At 39.8% G+C, this 27,227-nt stretch overlaps 3 protein-coding genes across 3 annotated transcripts; 1 reads left to right on the top strand and 2 right to left on the bottom strand.

The window, feature by feature from the left end:
* LOC143858646 (11S globulin seed storage protein 2-like) lies at positions 1-3,060 on the bottom strand. The gene is made up of 4 exons (XM_077369342.1): positions 2,733-3,060; positions 1,892-2,160; positions 793-1,239; positions 1-565 (listed from the first exon to the last, which is right to left on the bottom strand). The coding sequence occupies exons 1-4, from the start codon at positions 3,043-3,045 to the stop codon at positions 182-184; spliced, it is 1,413 nt and encodes a 470-aa protein (XP_077225457.1). The 5' UTR covers positions 3,046-3,060; the 3' UTR covers positions 1-181.
* An 8,303-nt stretch (positions 3,061-11,363) lies between these two features.
* On the bottom strand, positions 11,364-14,479 carry LOC143858787 (11S globulin seed storage protein 2-like). The gene is made up of 4 exons (XM_077369501.1): positions 14,125-14,479; positions 13,214-13,482; positions 12,370-12,819; positions 11,364-11,937 (listed from the first exon to the last, which is right to left on the bottom strand). The coding sequence occupies exons 1-4, from the start codon at positions 14,435-14,437 to the stop codon at positions 11,554-11,556; spliced, it is 1,416 nt and encodes a 471-aa protein (XP_077225616.1). The 5' UTR covers positions 14,438-14,479; the 3' UTR covers positions 11,364-11,553.
* An 8,317-nt stretch (positions 14,480-22,796) lies between these two features.
* LOC143858415 (11S globulin seed storage protein 2-like) lies at positions 22,797-27,227 on the top strand. The gene is made up of 4 exons (XM_077369069.1): positions 22,797-23,179; positions 23,464-23,732; positions 25,815-26,261; positions 26,646-27,227. Exons 1-4 carry the CDS (start codon positions 22,867-22,869, stop codon positions 27,027-27,029), a joined length of 1,413 nt encoding a protein of 470 aa, XP_077225184.1. The 5' UTR covers positions 22,797-22,866; the 3' UTR covers positions 27,030-27,227.

Below are 27,227 nucleotides of genomic sequence, written 5' to 3'. Positions count from 1 at the left end.
GAGAAGAAAGCCATATCTTTATTACTAGAGCCTAACAAAGACAACACTCACCCCTTAATGCTTTATAAGCATCTTTATTCATAGAGAAGGAAAAGAAAACCTTCATCTATCTCCATAAGTACACCCTCTAATACTTAGTAGAGTTTTGAGTAAAGGGTGTTTCAATAACAAAACTTTCACTTTAAGAGGAAGAACGGCCGCTAGGAGGGAAAAGGATGTGTTGCTGTTCCCTGTTGTATTTGATATCTTGGGCTTCCTTGTTGGAGATCCTGTAGGAGTTGGTGAGAATATCAAGGGGCATTCCTCTGAGGACAGAGCGAGAGCCAACCAGAGGGCTCTTCATGGGAGATGCTGAGGTTTGGAACTCCACCCATTCGAAGCCGTTGTCCCCTGCCTTTTTCGTGGCCACGTAAAACTGAGGGACCACGAAGAGATCACCTTCCTTTACTCGTTCATTGAACAATGTTCGCCCGTTGTGACCCACCACTTGCACTTGGCCTTCGCCTCTTGTCACATAGACCACCTTGTGAGCATTCATGGACCAGTGAGGAGCAAGGATGGCATTCTGCAACAAATTACATTTTTTTCAAACAAGTATTGGAGGAAGATTCATGGAAGAAAAAGATGCAGCTACCAATTACTAGCTATATTTTTAAAATTCTCAGGATTATTTCGGGATTTTACCATTCTATCAAAATGTTACTATAAAATCGCTATAGTTTAAAATTTCGGTGATATTTGTGACGTAGATTACTGGTATTGTTAAATAATAGTAGAAGAATAGAATATTACAGGGTAGAGGTTGCCTTTCTCTGCACTCATGTCAAGATACTGGAGGATAGGAAGCTTGTGCATGTTGACAGAGTTGAGTCTGCCGGCCTGCCTTGAGTAGACGTCGGCTTCTCTGCGATTATCTAGCTGTGTATTCATTCTCATATTGCAGAATGCCTCTTCTAACCCATTTCCTCTTCCTCGTCGGGACTTCTCTTCGTATTCTTCCTCTTCATCGGGCTTTATCATTCTCATTGATCCTTGCTCGACTTTAACGATGAACCCTCTGTCATCCGCTCTCTGCATCTTCCTCATGACATCCTCAGAAACATCAAAGGCCTCTGCCATAATTCTTGAGTCAAATTCTCGGATTATGTTCACTGCATATTCATCACGTTCCTGCTCACGTTGCTGCTGCTGCTTCTGGGATTGTGATCCTCTGGCTTGCCCACCAGCAAGATAGAACGACTGCAAATTCAGCACCATTCAAGAGGTTGGTGAGAAGATACAGGATTGTAACTATATTTGTGTGCACATATTGTTGGAACAATTGGTGTAGTGCATGAGAAATTTATGTGCCTCGTCCCTTCATTTGTAATCTTTCCGGTATCAATAAAAGTCAATTTTCAAAAAAAAAGAAAGAAAAAAGATACAGGATTGTAGCTATATTTATGTGCACGTATTGTTGGAACAATTGGTATAGTGGATGAACAAAATGTTTGGAACTAAGAAAGAGAATATGAGAGAAAGAGACGTAGCAAGGCAAGCTGAAGCTTTCTCTTATATACTTTAATTTCCCCACTTATGCAGGTGGCTACATGGGAATAAGTCCCGAGGATACAATGCCTTCGCCGAGAACAAGTGCTGCAACCCAAGTTTAAGACCACCAGTATGCCCTTTTAGAGAAAACAAGAAGAGTAAAAGATGAAAAGGTGTTCTTTAAAATGAGACCTTTAGCCTTCTTTTTATAGAAGATAAAAAGATAAGAAGGCAAAGTACGCTTTCATTTTAAAATAACATCTTTTCACACCACAAATGGCTATTGAGTAGACATACCATTTCTTGAAAAAACTCATTTTTCTATTTAAAAAAATATTTTCAAATTATCCAACATATATACCTTAAGTGTGGGTGCGAGCTGGTTGGATTCACTGTTGAAGTCGGTAACAGAAAGGGCGATGAGCTCTTCATTGCCGTCGTTGTAGCACCAATGAGAAACGCCGGCGGGGAGGGCGACTATGTCTCCCTGTCGGAGCCTATGTATTTTCTGGTGTTGGTCACGGTCACTCTCTCCGGCTTGTTGCTGCCCACCTCTGCTGCCCCTGTATTGGCCACTAGACTGGTATGTCTCTGCGCACCCGGGCGCGGAAAATCCAAGCACCCCTCGCCCTGTACATTTTTAAAGATATGTTCAATTTCTAGTAAAAATAATAGTAAAACTCGTTGAGTCTACTCGTTCGGGTTGATTCGACTCGCTCTTGAGTTGACTCGAGTTTTCAAGTTTTTATACTAGACCAACAAGAAACACTTCAAGCATGTTGAAGTATAAATGATTAAATAATGCCAAGTCTAACAGCTTGGAGTAATTGGTTATTTCACATGCTATAAGAGTTATTGCCCCACCAACTCCTTGATATTAAAAAACCACATGTGCGGCCAACCCATAAGAGGGGCGACACGTGAGGAGTGTTGAAGTATAAATGATTAAATAAAATCAACTCAACAACTTAAGCTTTTGGAGTAATTGGTTGTTTCACATGTTGTAAGAGTTATTGCCCCCACCTAGTCCTGTGTTCAAAACCCAATAACTCCTTGATATTAAAAAATCAAGTGTACGACCAATCCAAAAGAGGGGCCACACGTGATGGGGTAGCATTGAAGTATAAATGATTAAATAACACCAACTCTAACTGCTTATGCTTTTGGAGCAAATGGTTGTTTCACAACACAGTGACACATACCCTTTTGAATGTAGACTAGGCGTGGAGAGGGAGCGAAATTGGGTAAGGAAAGGCAACTGGGCTGAATGATGTTTCTCATAATCGCAACTCCGGCACACTGGAACTGATCCTCATTCTCATTCCAAAGCTCGGTCACACCACCCTCCGACTCGATTCTTCGTGATGGGCGGCTTGCAGAAAGACGCTCAAGACGGCACTGACGGGCATCTCTCAGGTGGGTCTCAATCTGTTGCTGGGCCTCGGCAGTAAGGACCAGAAGAGAGACGAGAAAGATGGTGAGTAGTATAAAAGAAGGCCTGCTATTACTAGCCATGTAGAAAAATGAAGTAAGGGATCTCAATAAGCTAAGCTTTTGTTATTGAAACCAGAGAGAAGGATGAGGAGATGGTAGGTTTGGAGTGTCCCTTTATAGTTTGAGGAGGGTGGGTTTGGTGGGCGTGTGGCAGCTCTCTTGGACAGGTTTGCATGCATGGCTTTGTCGTGATGTTAACTAATATGAGTTACCATGCAGTGGTTTCACGTCTTCGTGTTGATAAAGGGTTTTTTAGGTGTGAATGTTGTGTAGTGAGGTTCTCAACTTCCCTTTCAAAAAAGACCAATTGTCTAGAGCTTTGATGGTTTCAAGGATGATCGAGTTGGTTGGTGGTATTGAATGATATACATGATATCAATCTAGCTTATTCTGTATGTACTTGAACTTATCTTGGAGGATAGGATCTCTCTGGATGTTAACAAGTTGATGCCCACAGGTCGAGGGTGAAGCGTGGTGTGTGGATTTGGTGGCAAAGGTCGGAGAAGGGGTTTTTCAGATTGAACATTGATGGGGCATATTGGGGCAACCCAGGAGATGCAAGAGGTGGAGGAATAATTCGAGATTCGAACGGAACAATGGTCTTGGCATTCTATTATTTTTATGGGAAAACCACCAATGTGGCGACAAAAACGAGGGCGATGTTGGATGGCATGCGCCTCTGCAAAGCTCAAAATATTTTCAATACAAGGATATCGAGTCGGGCAGTAATGTTCTCATGGATCTCCCTTCTAGAATGGTAGCCACCCATGGTCCATCTTCTGTTTGTAAAATAATAGAAAATTATATTAATCTTGGATGATTTACATTAAGCACAATGAGTGTTTTTATAGAACACTCAAATGATAAATATAGCAAGAGAATAAGATAATTATGGAAAGACACTATCCTAATCTAATTCACTTGCCTAATCTAACCCAACCAACCAATATAGTCCAATCAAATCAAATCTTCTAATATCACAATATTTGATCTTCATTTGTTTTCATTCTCTAATATGCCCCCTCAAACGTATATGGATTGAAAATCGATATACGTTTGATTACAATAGATATCCCCAAAAAGAAATAGAAAAATTTGTAAATTTGATGCACACTGCCACAATTGATGTCCGTTCGATGTATGTTGCCGATATTGCCAAAGATGATTGTCGCATGTTGGTGAAAAATGTGCCACATGAAAGATGAGCAGCGAAGAGCTTCAATGAACATGATTTGACTCAAGCTTGAATGAGCGAGTCATATTTAGGCCGATTTTGAATACCGAACCTTCTGGAAATGGGTCACTATGGACCGATGCCGGAATGGGCAAGAATTGGGTCCTTATGGACCAATGCCGGAATGGGCAAGAAATGGGTCCTTATGGACCAATGCCGGAATGGGCAAGAATTGGGTCCTTATGGACCAATGCCGGAATGGGCAAGAAATGGGTCCTTATGGACCAATGCCGGAATGTGCAAGAAATGGGTCCCTATGGACCAATGCCGGACAAGAAATAGGTCACGATGGACCAATGCCGGAATGGGCCACAAAGATGAGGAAAAAAATGAAGAGATGGGCATCAATTAGCGGCAAAAACGATGAAGCAAATATCGGCCAAAAAAAAATGTACAGGGCATTAAAAAGAGGGTGGGGCTAGATCTAAGAAAACATGGGTATAAATTCAACTAGGAATTATAAAAGAAGGGACAGAGGCTAGACTTATGGTTTGATAAAGTGGAGCTATTAAGAGAGAGCGGAAGAAAGCGAAGAGATTTGGGTCGGGCGGACGGCTACATCGGCCATCCGCCGGAGGAAGACAATACTCTCTATTGTGCTCAGGGCAGAGGATCGTTATGCTCTGATACCATGTAAAATAATAGACAATTATATTAATCTTGGATGATTTACATTAAGCACAAGAAGTGTTTTTATAGAACACTCAAATGATAAATATAGCAAGAGAATAAGATAATTATGGAAAGACACTATCCTAATCTAATTCACTTGCCTAATCTAACCCAACCAACCAATATAGCCCAATCAAATCAAATCTTCTAATATCACAATATTTGATCTTGATTTGATTTCATTCTCTAATACTGTTGTTGTCCATAAATCCTCTCATGGAAATCCTATCTCCGATGTTTCAACACGAATACAAAGAAGGAAATTCAATGGCAGATGCTTTAGAACCAATGTATATCAAAATATATAACATGTTCTGATCCTGTTTCTATTGTTGGGAGGTGGGGGGGGGGGGGCACTTGTCCCAATGGATGTATCTTTTTCATGTTAATAAATGTTAATTTTCCAACAACAAAAAAAAAAGTGGCAGATGGTTTAGCCAATTAAGCATGTTGTTTGAATGAAACCAACTAAGTTGGAGGGAGAAGATGAGTTTCAAGAGAAGAAGATTGTTTCTCTTGATATGCCAAACACAAAGAAAGTAGCCCAAGTTGTTATACTACTCAAGACCCTTTGAATTTCACTAAAATGACTTACATATGATGAAGATACATGACCCAAAATATAGCATACATTCCAAATTCGAGATTAACAAGACTTAACTAATCTTAGCTTCCGTAAGTACAACTAACACACTAACACAGGAAAAGTAAATATATTACATAATTCCAAAACAAAGAAACTAAGTCCCTAGGCCATTAACTCTCACAAAGGAGATTTCCAATGTGGTCAGGTCAAGTCAAAGTTGCTACCTACAAGCTTCCAAAATAGAAAATCCAAGAGCCAAGTAAATAGGTGATCAAGTGGTCAAGCTTACATTTCCATCACATGCAACGCTAAGGAGAACTGGGTGTTCCACTCTTGAGAGGGATGCCCACGGCTATGAGGGGGACTTCTGGCAGATGTGATGGTCAGGGGTTCCCCAATCTTTGCAATTTTTGTTGCGGCGCTATGCCGGTGTCCTCCTGTTTCCAAGTGTGCAAAGGCAAGAAACTAGAGTCCATTACATCAACGGCACTATATATACTTTGTGGTCTCACCATTCAGTCAAGCGATCATCATATATTATATATATTTAGTGCTACAGATTAGTTTGTTTGCCCAATCTCTTGCTGTGACAGTAGCGGTTCTACTTGTGTGGGGTCATTGGAGGGTTCTGAATTGTTTCCTATTCATTTAGATTTATTTGTAAAGGTTGTTTTTCTATTGTTGTTAACAGGTCTCACATGCCTGCTGTTTTCTGTCTGTCATGGGGTTGTTCCCTCCATTTTAGGTGAGACTAGGCGGTTTGTCCCCATCTAGGGGTGCAACTCGTTCCGGTTGAGGCCAACCCGACCCGATTTGAGGAACCCATTTTTCCAACCCGATCCGACCTGAGTTTTTAAGCTTATAAAAGAAAATTTTCATAAAAATACGTCGGGTTTCAATCAGGTTGGGTTGTCCAAACCTTCAATCCGACCCCGACCCGAACTCAACCCGACTGACCCGACTTTTTTTCGGGTTGAATTTGAACCCAACCCGAGCTTCACCCCTATCCCCATCTGTTTCTCCCTACTTAAAATATATTTTCGGGCTTGCCCAGGGCTGTTTAATTCCGGCTAAAAAAAACATGGATGGACTATGTACTAGTTCTTCTGCAGATGTTTTTAAGATGTAAATATAAAATATCGCTCCTGAAAGAGTTGTAGATTTCTGGTTTGAAGTTTTCTAGTTGCCACTTGCTAGTGCAGCAATAGCTATATCAATTTTGCTTTCTCTGTTCACTTGCGTTCCCGGGAAAGCAAATCCCTGGAAAACAGCCTCTTTTTCCTTGACAAGACCTTGACAAGATAGAATTCTGGTGTTCACTTGCTTTCCAGGGAAAATAGAATTACACATGTGGAATTTCTACAATAAGTCAAAAGATGACATGGAAAAGCCCATTCCCCTTCCCTCCCCCCCGCCGCGCTAGGCTCTGTTCACTTGTTTTCCCCGGGGAAGGAAAATAAAATGTTTCCCGGGAATCTGACGTGACATTAGGAAAAGAAATCCAATGAATCTGTGCAGGAAAAGGTTTCCCTGGACTGTTTCTGGACTATTCACTTGAGCAGGAAAAGGTTTCCAGGGGAACTGCTTGCCCTTCTTTTTGCACTAGTTTTCCCAGGAAACGAAATCGGAATGTTTTTGGTCGGAAATGAAATCCCTAAGGCTCTGTTCACTTGCGTTCCCTGGAAAGCAAATCCCTGAAAAATAACCTCTTTTTTCCTTGACAAGACAGAATTCTGGTGTTCACTTGCTTTTCCAGTGAAAATAGAATTACACATGTGGAATTTCTGCAATAAGTCAAAAAATGACATAGAAAAGCCCATTTTCCCCCCTTTTAGGGTTTTCATTTCCGACAAAAAACACACGGATTTCGTTTCCCTGGGAAACTAGTGCAAAAGGAAAGGCAAGCAGTTTCCCTGGAAACCTTTTCCTGCACAAGTGAACAGTCCAGAAACAGTCCAGGGAAACCTTTTCCTGCACAGATTCCCTAAATTTCTTTTCCTAATGCCACGTCAGATTCCTGGGAAATATTTTATTTTCCTTTCCTGGGAAAACAAGTGAACAGAGCCTAAAGGGGGGAAGGGGGAAATGGGCTTTTCCATGTCATTTTTTGACTTATTGTAGAAATTCCACATGTGTAATTCTATTTTCCCGGGAAAGCAAGTGAACACCAGAATTCTGTCTTGTCAAAGAGGCTGTTTTCCAGGGATTTGCTTTCCCGGGAACGCAAGTGAACAGAGCCTTAGGATCTCATTTCCGACCAAAAACACTCGGATTTCGTTTCCCGGGAAAACTAGTGCAAAAAGAAGGGCAAGCAGTTTCCCTGGAAACCTTTTCCTGCGCAAGTGAACAGTCCAGAAACAGTCCAGGGAAACCTTTTCACAGTCCAGGGAAACCTTTTCCTGCACAGATTCCATGGATTTCTTTTCCTAATGTCATGTCAGATTCTCGGGAAACATTTTCTTTTCCTTTCCTGGGAAAACAAGTGAACAGAGCCTTAAAAAAGTCCAAACTTTATGTTTTGACATATTATTTCCACTGAAGTTTCAGCGCTACAGCATTTTCGGCATTCGTCCAAAAATGAAGTTTCGAACATATCTAAAATGGTCCTCCGCTTGCATCTAAAAGGATTCAATCCTTGGTTGCATCAACTGAAGTGTTCAAGCTTCAAAAGGAAGGACAGTGTGTTTTATACTTCTTGATTTTTTTTAACTAGAATCTAACAATGAAAAAGAACAACATAGCCTACATTTCATTGAAGCAATCAAGCAGTGAATTGAAGCAAGCACTGATGACGATGAAGTGATGAACAAACAGGTGGGTAGCTCTTGCAGCATTTTCAAGTTGTTGTTTTGCAACATGTCTGGATGAATGACTTGAAAGAGGAATTTTTAGATTAGGAACATTAGTTCCCAAATGATGCAGAACGTGCAGTGTGGATTAAGTCTTTTATTTTTATTTTTATTTTGAAATAGCGATTTGCATTAATAAGAAAAAATGACAAGGGAGCACCCGAGAAGGGGCAACCCAGAGAACAAAAACAAGAAAGAAGAAACAGAGAAGAAGAAGAAAAGATACAATAAAAATAACAAGATTATATTACGGGGGAAGATGATCGAACCAAAGAATACTCTCCCTCCCAACTCCCTGCTTGGCTAACCCATCCGCCTTTTCGTTTGCCGACCTCCAAACGTGATTAAAGACAATAGCCGAACCTGCAACAAAATCCTCAATTTCATCAAATAACGCCAAAAATCTCCAAGGAGGAGCTACACCACCCTTCAACCACCGAATGACATTCAATGAATCCCCTTCAACAATGATATGGTCTAATACTTCTCTACTCAACTTCTTGATCCCAAAATAGGCAGCTTTAACTTCCGCCTCAGAAGAATCACACACACCAATAGGACCAGAAAAAGCCCAAAGAATCTCACCAAACTCATCACGGCAAAGACCGCCCACCCCCGCTGGACCCGGGTTTCCAAAACAAGCACCATCAAAGTTGATTTTCAACATTCCTAGCATCGGAGGCTCCCATCTTTGGACTATGTTAATTTTCCTCTCAGTACTAAAGCACACTTCCCTCCAATGTTCCCAAAGATCAAAAGCCGATACAAAAAGAAAGGATGGAAGACATCTAACCCATGATATGACCAATGCTATAATCCGCATGTACAAATAATAAGGTGATTTGGCCAAACCCTCAAACACCTTAGAGTTTCTTTCCTTCCAAACCACCCACCACGTAGCTAGCAAACACACATTCCACAATAATTTTCCTCTCTTTTTCCATGGCATAAACCCCCACATACTCAAAATATTTTGAATAGTTCTAGGGAAGACCCAAGTGATTCCAAACCTCAGAAAGATACATCTCCATATGATCCTGGTGAAAGAACAGTGCATGAACAAATGATCCACAGATTTCCCATCATTAAGACAAAGAGGGCAGTGATCAATTAGCAACAACCCACGGTTTCTCAAGAAGTTAATGGTTTGTATCCTTTGACGACAAACGGCCCAACCGAAGATACTAACCCGAGGTGGGCAATGAAAATTCCATACCTTTGTAGAAAATGCAGGAACAGAAGGAGACATCAAACCATTATAAAAAGATTTGACAGAGAAAATGCCGGATGATTCCACTGTCCATATTCTTTTGTCTTGACCCCCACGTTTTACATAGCACTTATTAAGGAGCCGCCGCAACCGAGATTCATCCTCACTTTCCCACTCAAAAAGGATTCTTCTAAAGGCAGGACACCATATCAACTTACCACCACTACGATCAAAACATTCACAAACGAAGGCTTCTTTGTTAACAGCCACCCGATAAAGCCTAGGGAACAAGATCCTTAACTGCTCCTCTTCACACCACACATCACTCCAAAACTTAATTCTATCACCACCATAGACCCTGAACCTCACCTTTAGATTAAAGGAGCAAGCTAATTTCAAGATATCTCTCCACGCAGTCAACCCCTTTTTCTAATATTCGTCCTTTGATTCCCACCCACCCGGAATACAGCCATACTTACTACAAATCACCTTAGCCCATAAATTAGACTGCTCTTCCCCAAATCTCCACAACCATTTTCCCAATAAGGCATGGTTAAACTCCTTAAACCTCCTAATGACCAACCTCCAAACTTTATAGGTACACATACATCGCTCCAGTTCACCAAAGAGATGCATTTCTTCTCCTCATTTCCACCCCACAAAAATCTACGTTGGTTCTTTTCAATACGCAAGGCAACACTAACCGGGCACATAAAAAGAGACATAAAATATATAGGCAAATTGGCCAATACAGCCTTAATCAATACCAACCTACCTCCTCTAGACACAATATTTCTCTTCCAAGTATCCAACCTTCTCTCAATCTTCTCAATTATCGGTTCCCAAACAGTTTTATCGGGTTTACTTTTCTATTTTCTATTTTCGTCATTTTATTTGTAGTATTTTTTGAGGCATCAAATCTAGTTCTTTTAGCCTCATTTTTGTATTTTTAGAAAGGTTTTTCGATTACCTGTCTAAAGAGCTAAAGATTAGGCGATTCAGACTGGATTGGCTAAGTTATATGCATTTTACGGATATTGTATAGGTGTATTACGTGATTTCTATTTTATGAATATTTTCGTTATGTTTCTACTTTTTATTTGTGTTGCTTTAGTTAGAAGATTGAGAATAATGGCGAGGCAAGTATTTAAGGTTGCTATTCTTGGGTTTTTGCTCTCTATTTAATGTAATGGCATGAGGAAAGAAAGAAAAAAATTGAATAAAGTTTATTTTTGGGATATCACTTGTGAAGAGAGCATGGGCTCTTTCACATGTTATATTGGAGTTTTTCTCAAAACCGTGGCATGGGTTTTCAAACCCCCACGAAAATTATTTTAGTCGCTTCTTGTGTTGATCTTTATCTTGGGGTTGCCACTCCACACTCCCTGCATCACCAAAGTAGGATTAAGACACATGTAAGGTCTTTTGTAGAAGGATCCTGGGGCATGTTATATGGTGTTCTTCGGATCATCTTAAAAATTGTTGTAGGTGTGGCTGTGAACACGTTGTTTTTTGCGATTTTGCTCTGCTACTAACACTTTCGGTTAGTTCTTTTAATCTTATTTCACAAGACATGAGTGTTTATATCTTTTTCTTTGAGATGTGTTATTTTTGTCATTTTTCATGAGAAGTAGGTATTTTTTGTTACTTTCTTTATGGACACTTTTGTCATTTTCTATGAGTTAGGTATTTGTTATTCATGAGATTGGGGTGCCACTAAAGAACATTTAGCATTTGATATGAAAACACCCATTCCAACAGTCATAGAAGCTCCATAGATAACTCTGCTTAAGAAATGGAGTAAAAACTCATCTCTTTATTACTAGTCTCACAGAGACATCAGTCACCCGTACATGCTTTATAAGCAATTTTATTCATAGAGGAGGAAAACAAAACCTTCATCTATCTCCATAAGTACACCCTCTAATATTTAGTAGATTAAGAAGAGAACAGGTTGTTTATTAACAAAGCTTTCATTTTAAGATGAAGAGCGGCCACTAGGAGGGAAAAGGATGTGTTGCTGTTCCCTGTTGTATTTGATATCTTGGGCTTCCTTGTTGGAGATCCTGTAGGAGTTGGTGAGGACATCAAGGGGCATTCCTCTGAGGGCAGAGCGAGACCCAACCAGAGGGCTCTTCATGGGTGATGCCGAGGTTTGGAACTCCACCCATTCAAAGCCGTTGTCCCCTGCCTTTTTCGTGGCCACGTAGAACTGAGGGACCACGAAGAGATCACCTTCCTTTACTCGTTCATTGAACAATGCTCGCCCGTTGTGACCCACCACTTGCACTTGGCCCTCGCCTCTTGTCACATAGACCACCTTGTGAGCATTCATGGACCAGTGAGGAGCTAAGATGGCATTCTGCAACAAATTACATTTTTTTTCAAACAAGTATTAGAGGAAGATTCATAGAAGAAAAAGATGCAGCTACCAATTACTAGCTAAGTCACAAATATTGTTCTTGGGAATTTCTCACAAGGGAAAATCTGAGGATATATTATTATTTTTGGGTTTATATCGGGACAAAAGGATTAAAATAAAATTATTTTAAAATATCTAAAGAATATATAAATTGAGAAAAAATATAAAATAAAAATATATCTTCAAAACATCGTGATACTATCATGATATTATTGCGGTAAATTAAAATATCACTATATTTTTTAAATTCTCGGGATTATTTCGGGATTTTGCCATTTTATCAAAATGTTACGATAAAATTGCTATACTTTAGACATGTTGGCGATTTTTGTGACATAGTTGTTAAGTACTAGTAGAAGAATAGAATATTACAGGGTAGAGGTTGCCTTTCTCTGCACTCATGTCAAGATATTGGAGGATAGGAAGCTTGTGCATGTTGACAGAGTTGAGTCGGCCTGCCTGCCTTGAGTAGATGTCGGCTTCTCTGCGATTATCTAGCTGTGTGTTCATTCTCATGTTGCAGAATGCCTCTTCTAACCCATTTCCTCTTCCTCGTCGGGACTTCTCTTCGTATTCTTCCTCTTCATCTGGCTTTATCATTCTCATCGATCCTTGCTCGACTCTAACGATGAACCCTCTGTCATCCGCTCTCTGCATCTTCCTCATCACATCCTCAGAAACATCAAAGGCCTCCGCCATAATTTTTGAGTCGAATTCTCGGATTATGTTCACCGCATAGTCGTCACGTTCCTGCTCGTGTTGCTGCTGCTGCTGTTGCTGGGATTGTGATCCTCTGGCTTGCCCACCAGCAAGATAGAACGACTGCAAAATTACCACCCAACAAGAGTTTGGTGATCAACTTTTCGGAGAAATATGCTAAGCGGTGAAAAGATTTGAAAATGATAGTAATAAGCAGAATAAAATATATTCACAATAAATAACAACCGGTAAGGAGCACGAACAGATCATGCCAACCGATTGGGGGACCCAATCCGATTATGGGACCAAAAATTATACATAGTTTTGGGTCCAATAATTGGTTTGGACCCACAATTGGTTATCATAATCCTAAACAAACAGTGCCTAGGTATTGTCTTTAAGACAGTAGATTCCTCCGCAACTAAAACTATTAATTTTAACAATTTTTTTATTTTTTATATTTTTCAAAATTCCCTGACACAACTAGCCACATATAAATATGTTGGTGCATATTTACCTTAAGTGTGGGGGCGAGCTGGTTGGATTCGCTGTTGAAGTCGGTAACGGAAAGGGCGATGAGCTCTTCGTTGCCGTCGTTGTAGCACCAATGAGAAACACCGGCGGGGAGGGCAACTATGTCTCCCTGTCGGAGCCTATGTATTTTCTGGTGCTGATCACGGTCACTTTCTCCGGCTTGTTGTTGCCCACCTTTGCTGCCCCTGTATTGGCCACTAGACTGGTATGTCTCTGGGCACCCGGGGGCAGAAAATCCAAGCACCCCTCGCCCTGTACATTTTAAAAGATATATTCAATTTCTAGTAAAAATAATACTAAAACTCATTGAGTCAACTCGGAACTGGTCCGAGTTGAATTGACCCTAGTAAAATGAGTTTACTAGTACACAACTCTCCAGGCTTGAAAAAGTGAAAGATCCCACTACGAATTTCGGCAAAAGTATCCTTACCGTTCACTACTTGTTAATTGTGATCCAAACCACTATGGACAACAATTTTTACATATCTTGTTGGGTTAGAGGCAAGGTTCTATGTCCTCCTTTTGTAACTATTTATTCTTGTTAATAAAACGGGTTCCAAGATAAATTTCAGGTTTTAAAAAATGGCATTTTTACATGTTAAAATGTAGAATATGGTCCACTTCTATGTATGAGAGTACGCAAGAAGAAAGTGACCTTTATAAAGACCGGGAGAGATCACCGAACTGCTTAACCTTTAAAAAAAATATGATAATTAAATTTTGTTGGAATAAACATTTTTTATTAGGAAACTGTGATCGAATTTTACCGAGTCACAAGGCACTCGTTCCAAGTCAATCTCGTTCCGGGTCAGTTCGACCCATTCCAGAGTCGAGTCGAGTTTTCAAGTTATATAACTAGACCCCACAAAAAAAAGGTCACAGAGAGACACATACCTTGTTGAATGTAAACTAGGCGCGGTGAGGGAGCGAAGTTGGGCAAGGAAAGACAACTGGGCTGAATGATGTTTCTCGTAATCGCAACTCCTGCACACTGGAACTGATCCTCATTCTCATTCCAAAGCTCGGTTACTCCACCCTCCGACTCGATTCTTCGAGATGGACGGCTCGCAGATAGACGCTCAAGACGGCACTGACGGGCATCTCTCAGGCGGGTCTCAGTCTGTTGCTGGGCCTCGGCATTAAGGAGCAGTAGAGAGATGAGAAAGATGGTAAGTAGTAGAAAAGAAGGTCTGTTATTACTAGCCATGGAAAAAAAAAGAAAGGGAGGATCTCAATAAGCTAAGTTTTTGTTATAGAAACCGGAGAGATGGATGAGGAGATTGTAGGTTTGGAGTGCCCTTTTATAGTTTGAGGTGCGTGGGTTTGGAGGGCGTGTGGCAGGTTTGCATGCATGGCTTTGTCGTGATGTTAACTGATATGAGTTACCACGTAGTGGTTTCAAGTCTTCGTGTTGATAAAGGGTTTTTTAGGTGTTATTGTTTTGTAGTGTGGTTCTCAACTGCCCTTTCAAAGAAGACCAGTTGTCTAGAGCTTTGATGGTTTCCTTTAGCTTCGTTGTTTCTATGAAATAACCATCTTTCTATTAGACTATGTACTTTATTTAGTGAGAGCCTCCGTGAGTAGCTTTGAATGTAGTGGATTGTTTTCATTAGTAACGATAGGGGATTTCATAAATTCAGACACATTTGGTTAGGTTTATTAATGATTAGATATAAGTTTTAGCTTGCTTATGTTAAACCCCATGTAGATGATTTATTTTTTTGGCCAGAGTTGGTTTTTGATGATTGTGTTTCATGCTTTGTACTATTTTTACTAGTTATGTTCGTGTTTGCTTAAAATTTCTTGTTAAATTTGAAACTTTTCATCTCTCTAGGCTCTAGATTCATCATTTTAACCCAAACTTAAGACAGTATACAATAGAAAATCCAGCTGACCTTTTCTATTTTGGTGAATACACACTTGAGTGGCCCTACTGACATGGTAGTTATGTATTGTTTGTTTCTCATCATCCAGAATGTATGGATTTGTCATATGGTTGCTGTCTTTATGTTCTGGAGATGGTTGCTTCTCTTTTTGTTGTATTTTTTGAAGTAATTGTATATGTTTAAGCATTTGTAACTAGAGTAATTATGAGCTTCAATTTTGGCAGTGATAAATCGACCCCTATATATATATATATATATATATATATATATATATATATATATATATAGAGAGAGAGAGAGAGAGAAAAAGAGAAAACTGTTGGTGCGCTTAAGTTGTTGTAACGCCTCCCATTCATTTAAATGTTTGGGTCCCGCTAAATCGCACCAATGGGAGGCGTTATAACAACTTAAGCGCACCAACAGTTTTCTCTCTCTCTCTCTCTCTCTCTCTCTCTCTCTCTCTATATATATATATATATATATATATATATATATATATATATATATATATGAGGAAAATGATTGTGAGTTTGAAGCTCATATAGCTTATTTGAGCTTGAGGGCCTAAACACATGTGGGCCCAAATCCAAAGCATTCATTTGAAAGGCCCTTACATAAGGGTGTCAATTTTGGCTCGGGCTCGGAAGCTCGCTCGGCTCGTTAAGGCTCGTTAAGAATTTAATATATTTAAATATATATATATTATATATTAATATATACACTAAAAGGGTTGTCCAGGGAGTGAAAGGGGGAGGCAAAATATGTCACTTCATTTTTGGAACCCCATTTGTTACTTGGACCACCCCGCATAGTGTAAAAAAAGTAGTCAAATTACACTAGATAGGGCTGTCCAGGGAAGATGAGGGGTGTGAACTTAATATAACTCGAGCTCGGTAAGGCTCGCGAGCCGCTCGCTAGCGTGGCCTAGCCTGACCGAGCTCGAGCCGAGCTTTTGAACTTAACGAGCCGAGCTGAGCCTGGCCAAGCTCGGCTCGGCTCGGCTCAGCTCGTTTACACCCCTACCCTTACATAAATAGGATGTGTACAAAAAATCAGCTCCATAGGATCATCCTAACCCATCCAAAAGTGGAGGGCAAAATGGACAGACACCGTTTGCCACAAATTTGCCCATTTTTTGCCCTGGTTAGGATGATCCAATGGAGCTGATATTTTGTACACATCCTATCTATGATGGGGCCTTGCAAATGAATGGTTTGGATCACCACAAAAAATGTGGGACCCATGTTTTGGGCCCTCAAGCTCATATAAGCTATATGAGCTTCAAGCTCACAATCATTTTCCTCTCTCTCTCTCTCTCTCTCTCTCTCTCTCTCTCTCTCTCTCTCTCTCTCTCTACATATATATATATATATATATATATATATATATATATATATATATATACATACATGATGCAGTGGCAGAAATACTTGATCTGATGAGAATGCTTGATCCAAAGATTGAGCATCGGAGGAGGTCAGCGAATGAGGTGGCTGGCAAATTGGCCAAGGAAGGAGCTCAACGAGAAGTAATGGAAGTACGAACGTTTATGTAATCAATTTCCAATTAGGAAAACGGGTCAGGGAATTTGGTTTTGGTTATGTAATATTTTGTACCCGGACAAGGTGTGGTTGGGTCCTGGGTATGCGTGTCACACCCCAAACCCCACCCTGGGCATAGGACATAACAGCACCATACACCTACAAGACAAGTCCCACAAATGTACAAGCCTACAAAGCAATAACAGAAGTAAATCTGACATTTCTTAACTAAAATATCCAAGTCTCAATTAATACGTCTTCGACAAAGACAAATCAAATCTCAACTCTCCCCTGAATTAATGTAAAATAATAAAATCTTTACATCTTATTCAAGTACTCACTTCCTAATTAATCGAAAAATAATAAACTAAATCTCCAAGCCAAATCCGATTCAAAAGTTAAGCGTCATGTTCCCGTTAACCTCACAAGATTTAAGACCTGAAAAAGTATTATATAACCACAGTCAGCTGAAAAGCTCAGTACATAATAAAGCACTACTCTAAGTACAGGTCTAAGCATGCCAAGGCTCAATAGGCGTTAGATAAACATAATCAAAACTGAATACTGAAGTCTCAACTGAAATAAAAGGCACAAAGTAGATGTAAGTGCATGTCAAATAAAGTTCTGAATTAAAGGTGCAATAAAGCAATTCAATAACTAAGTTATAGTCAAAGCCAAAAGGTTTTCAGAATTCAAATACACTTCAGAATCATTAGCATTGTCCAGAAGACATGTTATTGCTTACACCGACAGTCCACAGTGTTGGAACTAGTTCCTCAAAGTTCAGATACAAGTCGACAGGGCCAGCATTTTATCCCACTGATGGGCCAGAAGTTCCAGTGTACTACCCTCACGGTGGGTTTCAGAATTGCCAATTGTACTACGCCCATATGGTAGGGTTTCAGAAATACCCAAGCCTCCACAGAAGTGTTCAGAAATAGGTCCAGGAATTCATATTCAAATAGTTCCAAAGATTCAGAGTTCAAACCAATAATTTCAAAGGTTCAAAGTTCAGAACAGATATCCACAACAGTTATTTCAAAGGTTCGGAATAGTAACGGTGTCACCCTAAATAGGTGAAGCAGAAATAGGCATGCTAGACCTAAGGCTATTTCAGAGGTTCAAAGGTATCAATACGAGATTCCAAAGTCAATATGAATTCAAAGTACATGGGGTTTATAAAATACCCAAGTAGTACGTTATTACGTACCACAATGACCAGCACTTTTCCTTTTTCTTAATCACCTTAGTTACCTGCAATTAAGAGTATGGATATTGTCCATGAGCTTTGTTATTAATTTCACTCTTACCAGACATATATGTCCTCCTACTGACATAAGACACCATTCGGTGCCCCCTTCGAAAAAGAATCGGTAATCTGTCCTCGGATTCTTTAAGCATTTTGAAATTTTCATCACTATAGAGTCTCCAAAAATTTTTGAAAGTATTTTTAACAGAAAGAACACATTTCTGGCATGTCCGTAAAGTACAAGAGCGTAAAAACGGACAAGAAACGAATAAGTTATGAATTTCCAAAATTTAAGCCGTCGAGGGAAAACACTGTCGCTCCGGACGTCCGGGAATCTCTCAATTTGCCCGGTTGCTTTCAGTCGGACGTCCGCCCCATGTGTGGACCTAGTTTTCTCCGAAACATGATTTTTCACCATTTTTACACTAAAACGGCCATAACTCATTCATTTAACATCCAAATCGCGCGTGGTTGGATCCGTTGGACTCGTATCAACGAGAAGAATCCATCTAATCCAATTTCATGCTCGAAAATCCTCAGATCTAATTACCAAAAATTAATCAAATCTTTTTAGTGATCGATCTGAACCCTAATTATAATTCTAAAATCATAGTTCTCTTAGGGATCCATGAATTCATCCCTTAGATCAATCATATACCAAGTTCAAATCAATTTAAACTTTATCAAAATCTATCAATCTTGTTTTTAGTTCGTATCAAACGAAGAATACTCAAAGTTCTTACCCGGATTCGTTGTCGAAGGCTCTACGATTGGTTCTCCGATTTCCTGGTCTTGATCTTCTTCTCCTTCAATCGGATTTTCTCTCTTTTGCTTTGATTTCTTTCTCTATGGCTGAACAAAGTGTTTAGGGTTTGTTTTAGCCACAAAACAATATATTTATAGGCTTTCTTAAGAAGCCCTAATTAAAGCCAAATTCTAACTGACAAAAACGCCCCTCTAATTAGAGGGGAACAAAATTTTATAAGGGGGTATTTTGGGTATTTACAATGCCCGAGCTTGATATTATGTTGTAACAGCAGGCTGGGACTACTGGCCCTAAATGCCTTTTTTTTATTACTGATGAATTTATATCGCCTTTCATATTATATATATGAATAAAGTTTTCATCCGCCGTTAAACACCGTACAAGTGTACAACTCACATGCCCCAACATCTTTCTTTAAAAAGGGTCAATTTAAGATATATGGGAGTCGATTCATCACCCCCTTCAATTTGTATGTATGAAGTCCAGTGGCATGTGACTTAGATACTAACACGGGCATGATCATGTTTCATGTTACATGATACTAGTATCGGCATGATCATGTTTCATAGTTTTGAAAACATGATCGTGCTGATATTACTAGCCAAATGTATTTTTATAGTTATTTTAATTCATACTACGTAATAGGTAAATTATATAACAATGATTTTTTACCATAATAAAAAGTAAATATTAAAAAAATTAGCAATGATTTTTTACTCCATAATGAAAAGTAATTAATATAAAAAAAAAATTAGCAATGATTTTTTTTTTTTTTTATGTTGCTAATTCATTGGTGAATGATAGTCTTATGTCGCTACAAGGAAATAGAGGTGGTTTATAACTAAGGGTGTCAATTTTGGCTCGGGCTAGGAAGCTCGCTCGAGCTCGGCTCGAATCCTTAACGAGCCGAGCCCGAGTTAGGCCAGGCTCGGCTCGTTAAGGCTCGTTAAGAATTTAATATATTTAAATATATATATATATTATATATTAATATATACATTAAAAGGGTTGTCCACGGAGTGAAAATGGGGGGCAAAATATGTCACTTCATTTTTGGAACCCCATTTGTTACTAGGACCACCCCCCATAGTGTAAAAAAAGTAGTCAAATTACACTAGTAGGGCTGTCCGGGGAAGATGAGGGGTGTGAACATAATATAATCCGAGCTCGGTAAGGCTCGCGAGCCTGACCGAGCCGAGCCTCACTTGTGAGCTTAACGAGCCGTTATAACCGTCGTTATTACATTAGTACCCAAGCGCCTATTTGAATTGGCAACATATATTTTTGTCGCAGAAAGAACTAATTAGTGCGACCCAAGTGTTATTTGAATTGGCAACAAATAACTAATGATGAAGTTACTTCCTTTTAAGAAAAAAATTAATAAATCAGTGACAATTATTATCCGTCACGATTTCTTCCCAAATGAAAACGGGTGTACACCCTGCTCACTCCTTGCCTCCCTCTACTGAACCCCCTTAGATGGCATGCCATTATCTATAATGGAAGATAGAAGCTGGTTAGTTGTAAATCACCACCATGGTTTTAAATTTCATTTTCGATGCCAATTTCGGGCTCGGCCGAAATCCAAAATTTTGGCTGAAATTAATGACATTTCAGTAATTTTGGAATTTTATTAGATTTTTGAAGAAAAAATCAGTATTTCGAAATTTCGGACAAAATTTGGGAAATCCCGAAATTTTGGATTTTGTTAAATTCTCAACCGAAATTTCGGATTTTGGCCGAAATTTAAAACCATGATCACCACATCATGAATGTTGTGGGCTGTAAATGGATAACTAAGATTAAACAGAAGACAAACAATACCACTGAATGTTACTAATCACAAATGGTCACAAAGTGGTCCACACAACAGTATTGTTTTCACCGTAAAATTTATCTCAATGCTAATCCGATCTTCCACGCTCACACCAAACATATATGCATGGTTGCTTGACACATTCATACTGTAAAATTTTCAAGCGATGATCAGATCGTTGATTTTCTCACCAAACCTCTTAGTCCTGCTCGATTTCTATGCCTACAGTCAAGGTCTCTCACCAACCATTACACTTGTGAGAGTGTACTATGGATACTACCACATCATAGAAAACCTTGGGGATTAGGAGATAGTTATCTCCTTGAACAGTTGTTTCCTTTTTCATCAAGTTGTGTTGCCTCCTTGGCACAATTACCAAATCTCTTTTAATCATAGTTGATAATGTTGGAATTTTTTACTAAAAAATTTGGAGAGAAGATTCAAGATAAGAATCTCACTCTTGTTTTTAAGAGAAATTATACGGTGGCCGCCCTTTACATATAAAGGGCGGAGAGAGAAAAAATCAACCATGTTGAATTTTGATAAAGGTTAAAGTCAAAAAAGGAAGTTTGACATGGATCAAAAATCAAGGGAGAGGGTTTTTTCTCTCTCTGCCCTTCTTGTTTGATGATCGGCCACCATATAAAAACTCTGTTTTTAAATCATCTTTTAGTGTTGCCTTGAAACTTGAACCCAAAGACCATGTGTGTTATGAGAGTGGATTTGAAATCCAATGCAAAAGATTTAGTTCCATTTGGAAAGTTGAAGAAGCTTTTGCCACCTCATAAGACATAGTATTGAGACAAAGGCCTGGGCCTTTCAAGAGGCATTGGAATTGTTTGGATGAGCCAATTTTATGGGGGCGGCCCAGTGTATGAGGCTCCCGCCATTGTGGGGTCTGGGTGAGCCAATTTTATAAAGAACAAAAATAAACACACACATTCTCCATCAGTTTTTCTTTCTATTCCTTTATCTCCGTTCTGTCTGAGCACAATTCTGAAGTGGTTCGAAGAGGGTTAGTGACCGAGTGTACATCTATTAGATCCTGCAGGTTGTTTTATGTTAGAGCGTCGATTCATGGATCCCGGCCACAGGGGCAAATACAATTCGTAAAAAAAGTGAACAAGTGATTTGACTTGGCCTAGCTTCCTTCTTTGACAATCAAATTTGTCAAATGATCTCTCATCAAATTGGTTAATGCATCTGCCTTCTAATTTCTATATTCGTATCTACATACAACAAGAAAAAAAGAAAAGAAATTCGATCGGATTAGCAATATCACAGATCTTTATATCTAGATAATACAAACAACCTGGTCACTCCAAAGGCATAGGAAAAACTTCCAATCCAATTATCATTCTTCCTACAATCCTTTCTTTTCATTAACACTCCTCTTACAATCATTGCACAGTTTTTAATGAAAGTGCTTTCTCTATTTTGCATGCTTCCGTTCCGAGAAACTATATGGTGGCCAGCCAACAAAATACAGTGAGGCCCACACACTTAGGACGATCCAAACCATTCATTTAATGGGCCTTGACATAGATAGGGTGTGCTAAAAAAAATCTTCTCCATAGGATCATCCTAACCCTTCTATCTATCGAGGTTTCTATACTATGCCGTCCATGTTAAAACTCCACAGATCAGAGGGTTAGGATGACCAGATAGAGAAGATTTTTTACACATACCCTATCTATGTCAAAGCCCATCAAATGAATGGTTTGGATCACCCCAAACAATGAGCCCCACAGTATTTTTGGGGCAGCACGTGCATGCAAGGCCGGCCACCATATAATTTCTCGTTCCCATGGTTGCAGAATACATGCGAAAATAAGACGTATTCATATGTTCATAGTTCATACCACTTGAAATCAAATACAATTTGAGTGCCAAATTGATGCAAATGAAGCTCATACAACAAAAACAGATGTGCTAAGCTTTCCTCTAGATTATTAACATCTAATACACAGCTGTGGCGCTTCTAAAACATATTTTGGTTCCCTCTCTATTCTTTCAAAGTTCCATCCTTGAAAGCTTACCCCATCAAAAAAAAATTAAAAAAAAATTCCATCCTTGAAACCATTGAAGCTCTAGACAACTGGTCGTGTTTAAGTAGCCACACCACACAATGTTAACACGTAAAAGACCCTTCATCAACACCAAGACATGCACCACTGCATGTGGTAGCTCATATTAGTTAACAACACGACAAAGCCATGCATGTGGCGAACATGTCCAAGAGAGTTGCCACACGCCCAGCCCAACCCACTCTCCTCAAACTATAAAAGGGCACCCCAAACCAACCATCTCCTCATCCTTCTCTCTGGTTTCAATAACAAAAACTTAGCTTATTGAGATCCTCCCTTTCTTTTTTCTCCATGGCAAGTACTAATAGGCCTTGTTTTCTACTGCTCACCATCTTTCTCGTCTCTCTGCTGTTCCTTAATGCCGAGGCCCAGCAACAGACTGAGACCCGCCTAAGAGAGGCCCGACAATGCCGTCTTGAGCGTCTTTCAACTAGCCGTCCATCTCGAAGAATCGAGTCGGAGGGTGGCGTGACAGAGCTTTGGAATGAGAATGAGGATCAGTTCCAGTGTGCCGGAGTTGCGGTAATGCGAAACATCATTCAGCCCAGTTGCCTTTCCTTGCCCAACTTCGCTCCCTCTCCCCGCCTAGTCTACATTCAACAAGGTATGTTTGTGTCTCCCTGCGATGTGTTTCTTGTGGGTCTAGCCCAAAAACTTGAAAATTCCACTCGGCTCAAGAGTGGGTCAAATCGACCCAAACGAGTTGACTCAGCGAGTTTTAGTATTATTTTTTCTCGAAATATGGATAGGACTATTCCTTGAGCTGCTGGGTCGTAAGACTTGACAGATTAGTGTGTGGCATCGCTTTGCCTCGTAGTAGATGGACTTGCACTTGGCTTGAAGGTCTTGTGTTCGATGAACTTATGAACATATCTATAAATGTAACAGGTCGAGGAGTGCTTGGATTTTCCGCCCCCGGGTGCCCAGAGACATACCATTCTAGTGGCCAATTCAGAGGCAGCAGAGGTAGGCAGCAACAAGCGGAAGAGAGTGGCCGTGACCAACACCAAAAAATACACAGGCTCCAACAAGGAGACATCGTCGCTCTCCCGGCCGGCGTTTCTCATTGGTGCTACAATGACGGCAACGAAGAGCTCATCGCCCTTTCCGTCACCGACTTCAACAGCGAATCCAACCAGCTCACCCCCACACTTAAGGTATATCTATGTTAGAATATGTGAGATCTCACCAATAGGTTAGATTAGGCAACTATGGTTTGATTAGGTAGAATAAAATCACATCTTTCAAGATTTGATTTGAATTAATTGGGGAAGATTATGCCTGTAGGCTAGATTAAGTATTGAGATTATCTTCTCATATCTTGTCAAATCTCTTTCCATAAATCTTGTGATACTGGTTTCTATATTTATCCTCTTGAATGTTCTATATAAACACTCATTAGGCTTGATTGTAAGATAAGCAAAGATTAGTAGAAATCTTCAATATTTTACATGGTATCAGAGCCACCGATCTTGGAGTGACCACAAGACAAATAGTTGCTCTCTCCGGCGGACGGCCGATCTAGCCGTCCGCCCAGCCACCATTACTCCCACGTTCTCTTTCTCAAATTAACACCACTAGCAGTGCCTTCCTTACCAGCTTCATTAGTTTCAATCTCCTTGCATCCTTAGCATTCTTGTTCAATCTCCTTGCATTCTTTTCCCATCTAATTTTCAAGACTTTCTTGGTTGCCTTCAATAACCCCTCGTCTTCTTGAATGCGCCCCTCTCATCATCTTGTGCCAATTACACGGTCTCCTTATTTTGCTGTCAACACTTTTACCAAAAAAAAAAAAAAAAAAAAAGGGATTTGCATTTTCAAAACACATTTGATAGCACACTTTTTCCCAATGTCTAATTTTTCGTCGATAATTATTGCAACCATTCCTAGCCGCTATTTGTTGCCTTCTCTTCTATTTCTTTCCTCTCTTTCTTTATATTTTGTCTTTCACCTATTTCGGTTGAGGTACCTCTTTGTGGTGCATGCCTGAAATAGAAGCTCTACTCAGTTGAGAGGCCTCTCTCCTTGAGGTTTGTGCTTGAGAGAGCAATTTCTCTCTTTCATAAGGATCGGTATCTCAAGCTGACCTGTGAAGTCTGCCCATTGAGGCTTTCTTTTGCCCATAGAGGCCATTTCTTGCCCATTCGGGCATTCGCCCATTGTGACGCATTTCTTGTCCATTCCAGCATTGGTCCATTGTGACCCATTTTCAGAAGATTTGATATTCTAATCGGCCTAATGACTCGCCCATTCAGGCTTGAGTCCAATCCAGTTCATTGAAACTCTTCGCGGCTCACCTTTTAATGCGACACATTCTTCAACAACAGGCGGCCATCATCTTCAACAATATTGGCAAGATATATCAACCAGACATCAATTGTGACAACGTGCAACAAAATTGGCAAATTTTTACATTTTTTGGGGATATTCATTGTAATCAAACGTATATCGATTTTCAATCTATATACGTTTGAGGGGGCATGTTAGAATATGTGAGATCTCACCAATAGGTTAGATTAGGCAACTATGGTTTGATTAGGTAGAATAAAATCACATCTTCCAAGATTTGATTTGGATTAATTGGGGAAGATTATGCAAGCAGGCTAGATTAGGTATTGAGATTATCTTCTCATATCTTGTCAAATCTCTTTCCATAAATCTTGTGATACTAGTTTCTATGTTTATCCTCTTGAGTGTTCTATATAAACACTCATTAGGCTTGATTGTAAGATAAGCAAAGATTAGTGGAAATCTTCAATATTTTACAATCTACATTAACACATTTATCTATGGCTAGTTGTCTTAGGGTTTCAAAAGAAAAAAAAATTATTCCAAAATTAAAAGTTTTAGTTGTAGAGGAGTCTACTATTAAATCCTTGTCGAGACTCGACAAGGTCGACTCCTTTTTACCTTGGCCGCATTCCGCGTTGCACCACGTCCGCATTCCACATTTTGTCCTAGAGAGTCGATAAACTCCTTTGACTCGGGACCCGAGTTATGACCGCGTCAATCGCATTCTTGGCTGCATCCGTGCCGCATCAATCACATTCCACGTCATATCCGCATTTTTAAACAATGCCTTGAGTGGTACCTTAACTGGTGCACCTTGTCCTTTCTTTTTTATTGTGATTGTATTTTATTCTGCTCATCACCTTCATTTTCAAATCTGTTATTGACCACTTAGCTTCTTTTCTCCAGCAAGTTTCTCATCAAACTCATGTTGGGTGGTAATTTTGTAGTCGTTCTATCTTGCTGGTGGGCAATCCAGAGGATCAAGATCCCAGCAGCAGCAGCAGCCACGCCAGCAGGAACGTGATGACTATGCCGTGAACATGATCCGAGATTTCGACTCAAGACTTATGGCAGAGGCCCTTGATGTTTCTGAGGATGCGGTGAGGAAGATGCAGATGGAGGATAACAGAGGGTTCATCGTTAGAGTGGAGCAAGGATCTATGAGAATGATTAAGCCCGATGAAGAGGAAGAATACGAAGAGAGGTCCCCACGAGAAAGAGGAAATGGGTTAGAAGAGGCATTCTGCAACATGAGAATGAACACACAGCTAGATAATCGTAGAGAAGCTGACGTCTACTCAAGGCAGGCCGGCCGACTCAACTCTGTCAACATGCACAAGCTTCCTATCCTTCAATATCTTGACATGAGTGCAGAGAAAGGCAAACTCTACCCTGTAATATCCTATTCTTCTACTAGTACTTAACAATACCAGTAATCTATGTCACAAATATAGTGATTTTATTGCGACATTCTGATAAAATGACAAGATCCCAAAATATTCTCGAGAATTTAAAGAATACAATGATATTTTCATTTACCACGATAATATCGTGATAATATCACAATAATATCAATATATTTTTACAATTTCTTTTTTCTTATTTTATTTATTTTAAATAACTTAATTTCAATTAAAAAATTATTATATCCCCAAATTTCCCCCTGTGAAAAATTCCCGAGAACGATATTTGTGACTTAGCCAGTAATTGGTAGCTGCCTCATATTCTTCTATGAATTTTCCTCTAATACTTGTTTGAAAATATGTAATTTGTTGCAGAATGCCATCCTTGCTCCACACTGGTCCATGAATGCCCACAAGGTGGTGTATGTGACACGCGGCGAGGGCCAAGTGCAAGTTGTTGGTCACAACGGGCGAGCGTTGTTCAACGAACGAGTAAAGGAAGGTGATCTGTTTGTGGTCCCTCAGTACTACGCTGCCACGAAAAGGGCAGGGGACGATGGCTTCGAATGGGTCGAGTTCCAAACCTCGGCATTGCCCATGAAGAGCCCTCTTGTTGGGTCTCGCTCTGCCCTTAGGGGAATGCCCCTTGAAGTCCTCACCAACTCCTACAGAATCTCCAACAAGGAAGCCCAAGATATCAAATACAACAGGGAACAGCAGCACATGCTTTTCCCTCCTAGTGGCCGCTCTACCTCTTAGAATGAAAGTTCTGCTAATGAACACTCTTTTCTCCTCTTACTCTACTAGGATTAAAGAGTGTAGTTATGGAGATAGATGAAGGTTTTGTTTTCCTTCTCTATGAATAAAGTTGCTTGTAAAGCATGTAGGCGTGAGTAATGTCTTTGTGACTCTAGTTATAAAGATATGGCTTTCTAGTGGGTTTCTTAACCCGAGTTA

The sequence above is a fragment of the Tasmannia lanceolata genome, unplaced genomic scaffold (assembly GCF_043159265.1).
Source record: "Tasmannia lanceolata isolate RefF3 unplaced genomic scaffold, GAP_Taslan_0.1 ptg000026l, whole genome shotgun sequence".
NCBI classification, from domain to species: domain Eukaryota; kingdom Viridiplantae; phylum Streptophyta; class Magnoliopsida; order Canellales; family Winteraceae; genus Tasmannia; species Tasmannia lanceolata.
This window is presented reverse-complemented; position numbering and strand designations above follow the sequence as displayed.

Coding starts and splice junctions, on each gene's coding strand:
- LOC143858787 (XM_077369501.1), bottom strand. CDS start 14,437: ATGGCTAGTAATAACAGACCTTCTTTTCTACTACTTACCATCTTTCTC. Junction 13,483..14,124: donor CCTAGTTTACATTCAACAAG/GTATGTGTCTCT, acceptor TAAAATGTACAG/GGCGAGGGGTGCTTGGATTT. Junction 11,938..12,369: donor AGAAAGGCAACCTCTACCCT/GTAATATTCTAT, acceptor AATTTGTTGCAG/AATGCCATCTTAGCTCCTCA.
- LOC143858646 (XM_077369342.1), bottom strand. CDS start 3,045: ATGGCTAGTAATAGCAGGCCTTCTTTTATACTACTCACCATCTTTCTC. Junction 2,161..2,732: donor CCTAGTCTACATTCAAAAGG/GTATGTGTCACT, acceptor AAAAATGTACAG/GGCGAGGGGTGCTTGGATTT. Junction 1,240..1,891: donor AGCTCGCACCCACACTTAAG/GTATATATGTTG, acceptor CTGAATTTGCAG/TCGTTCTATCTTGCTGGTGG.
- LOC143858415 (XM_077369069.1), top strand. CDS start 22,867: ATGGCAAGTACTAATAGGCCTTGTTTTCTACTGCTCACCATCTTTCTC. Junction 23,180..23,463: donor CCTAGTCTACATTCAACAAG/GTATGTTTGTGT, acceptor TAAATGTAACAG/GTCGAGGAGTGCTTGGATTT. Junction 23,733..25,814: donor AGCTCACCCCCACACTTAAG/GTATATCTATGT, acceptor GTAATTTTGTAG/TCGTTCTATCTTGCTGGTGG.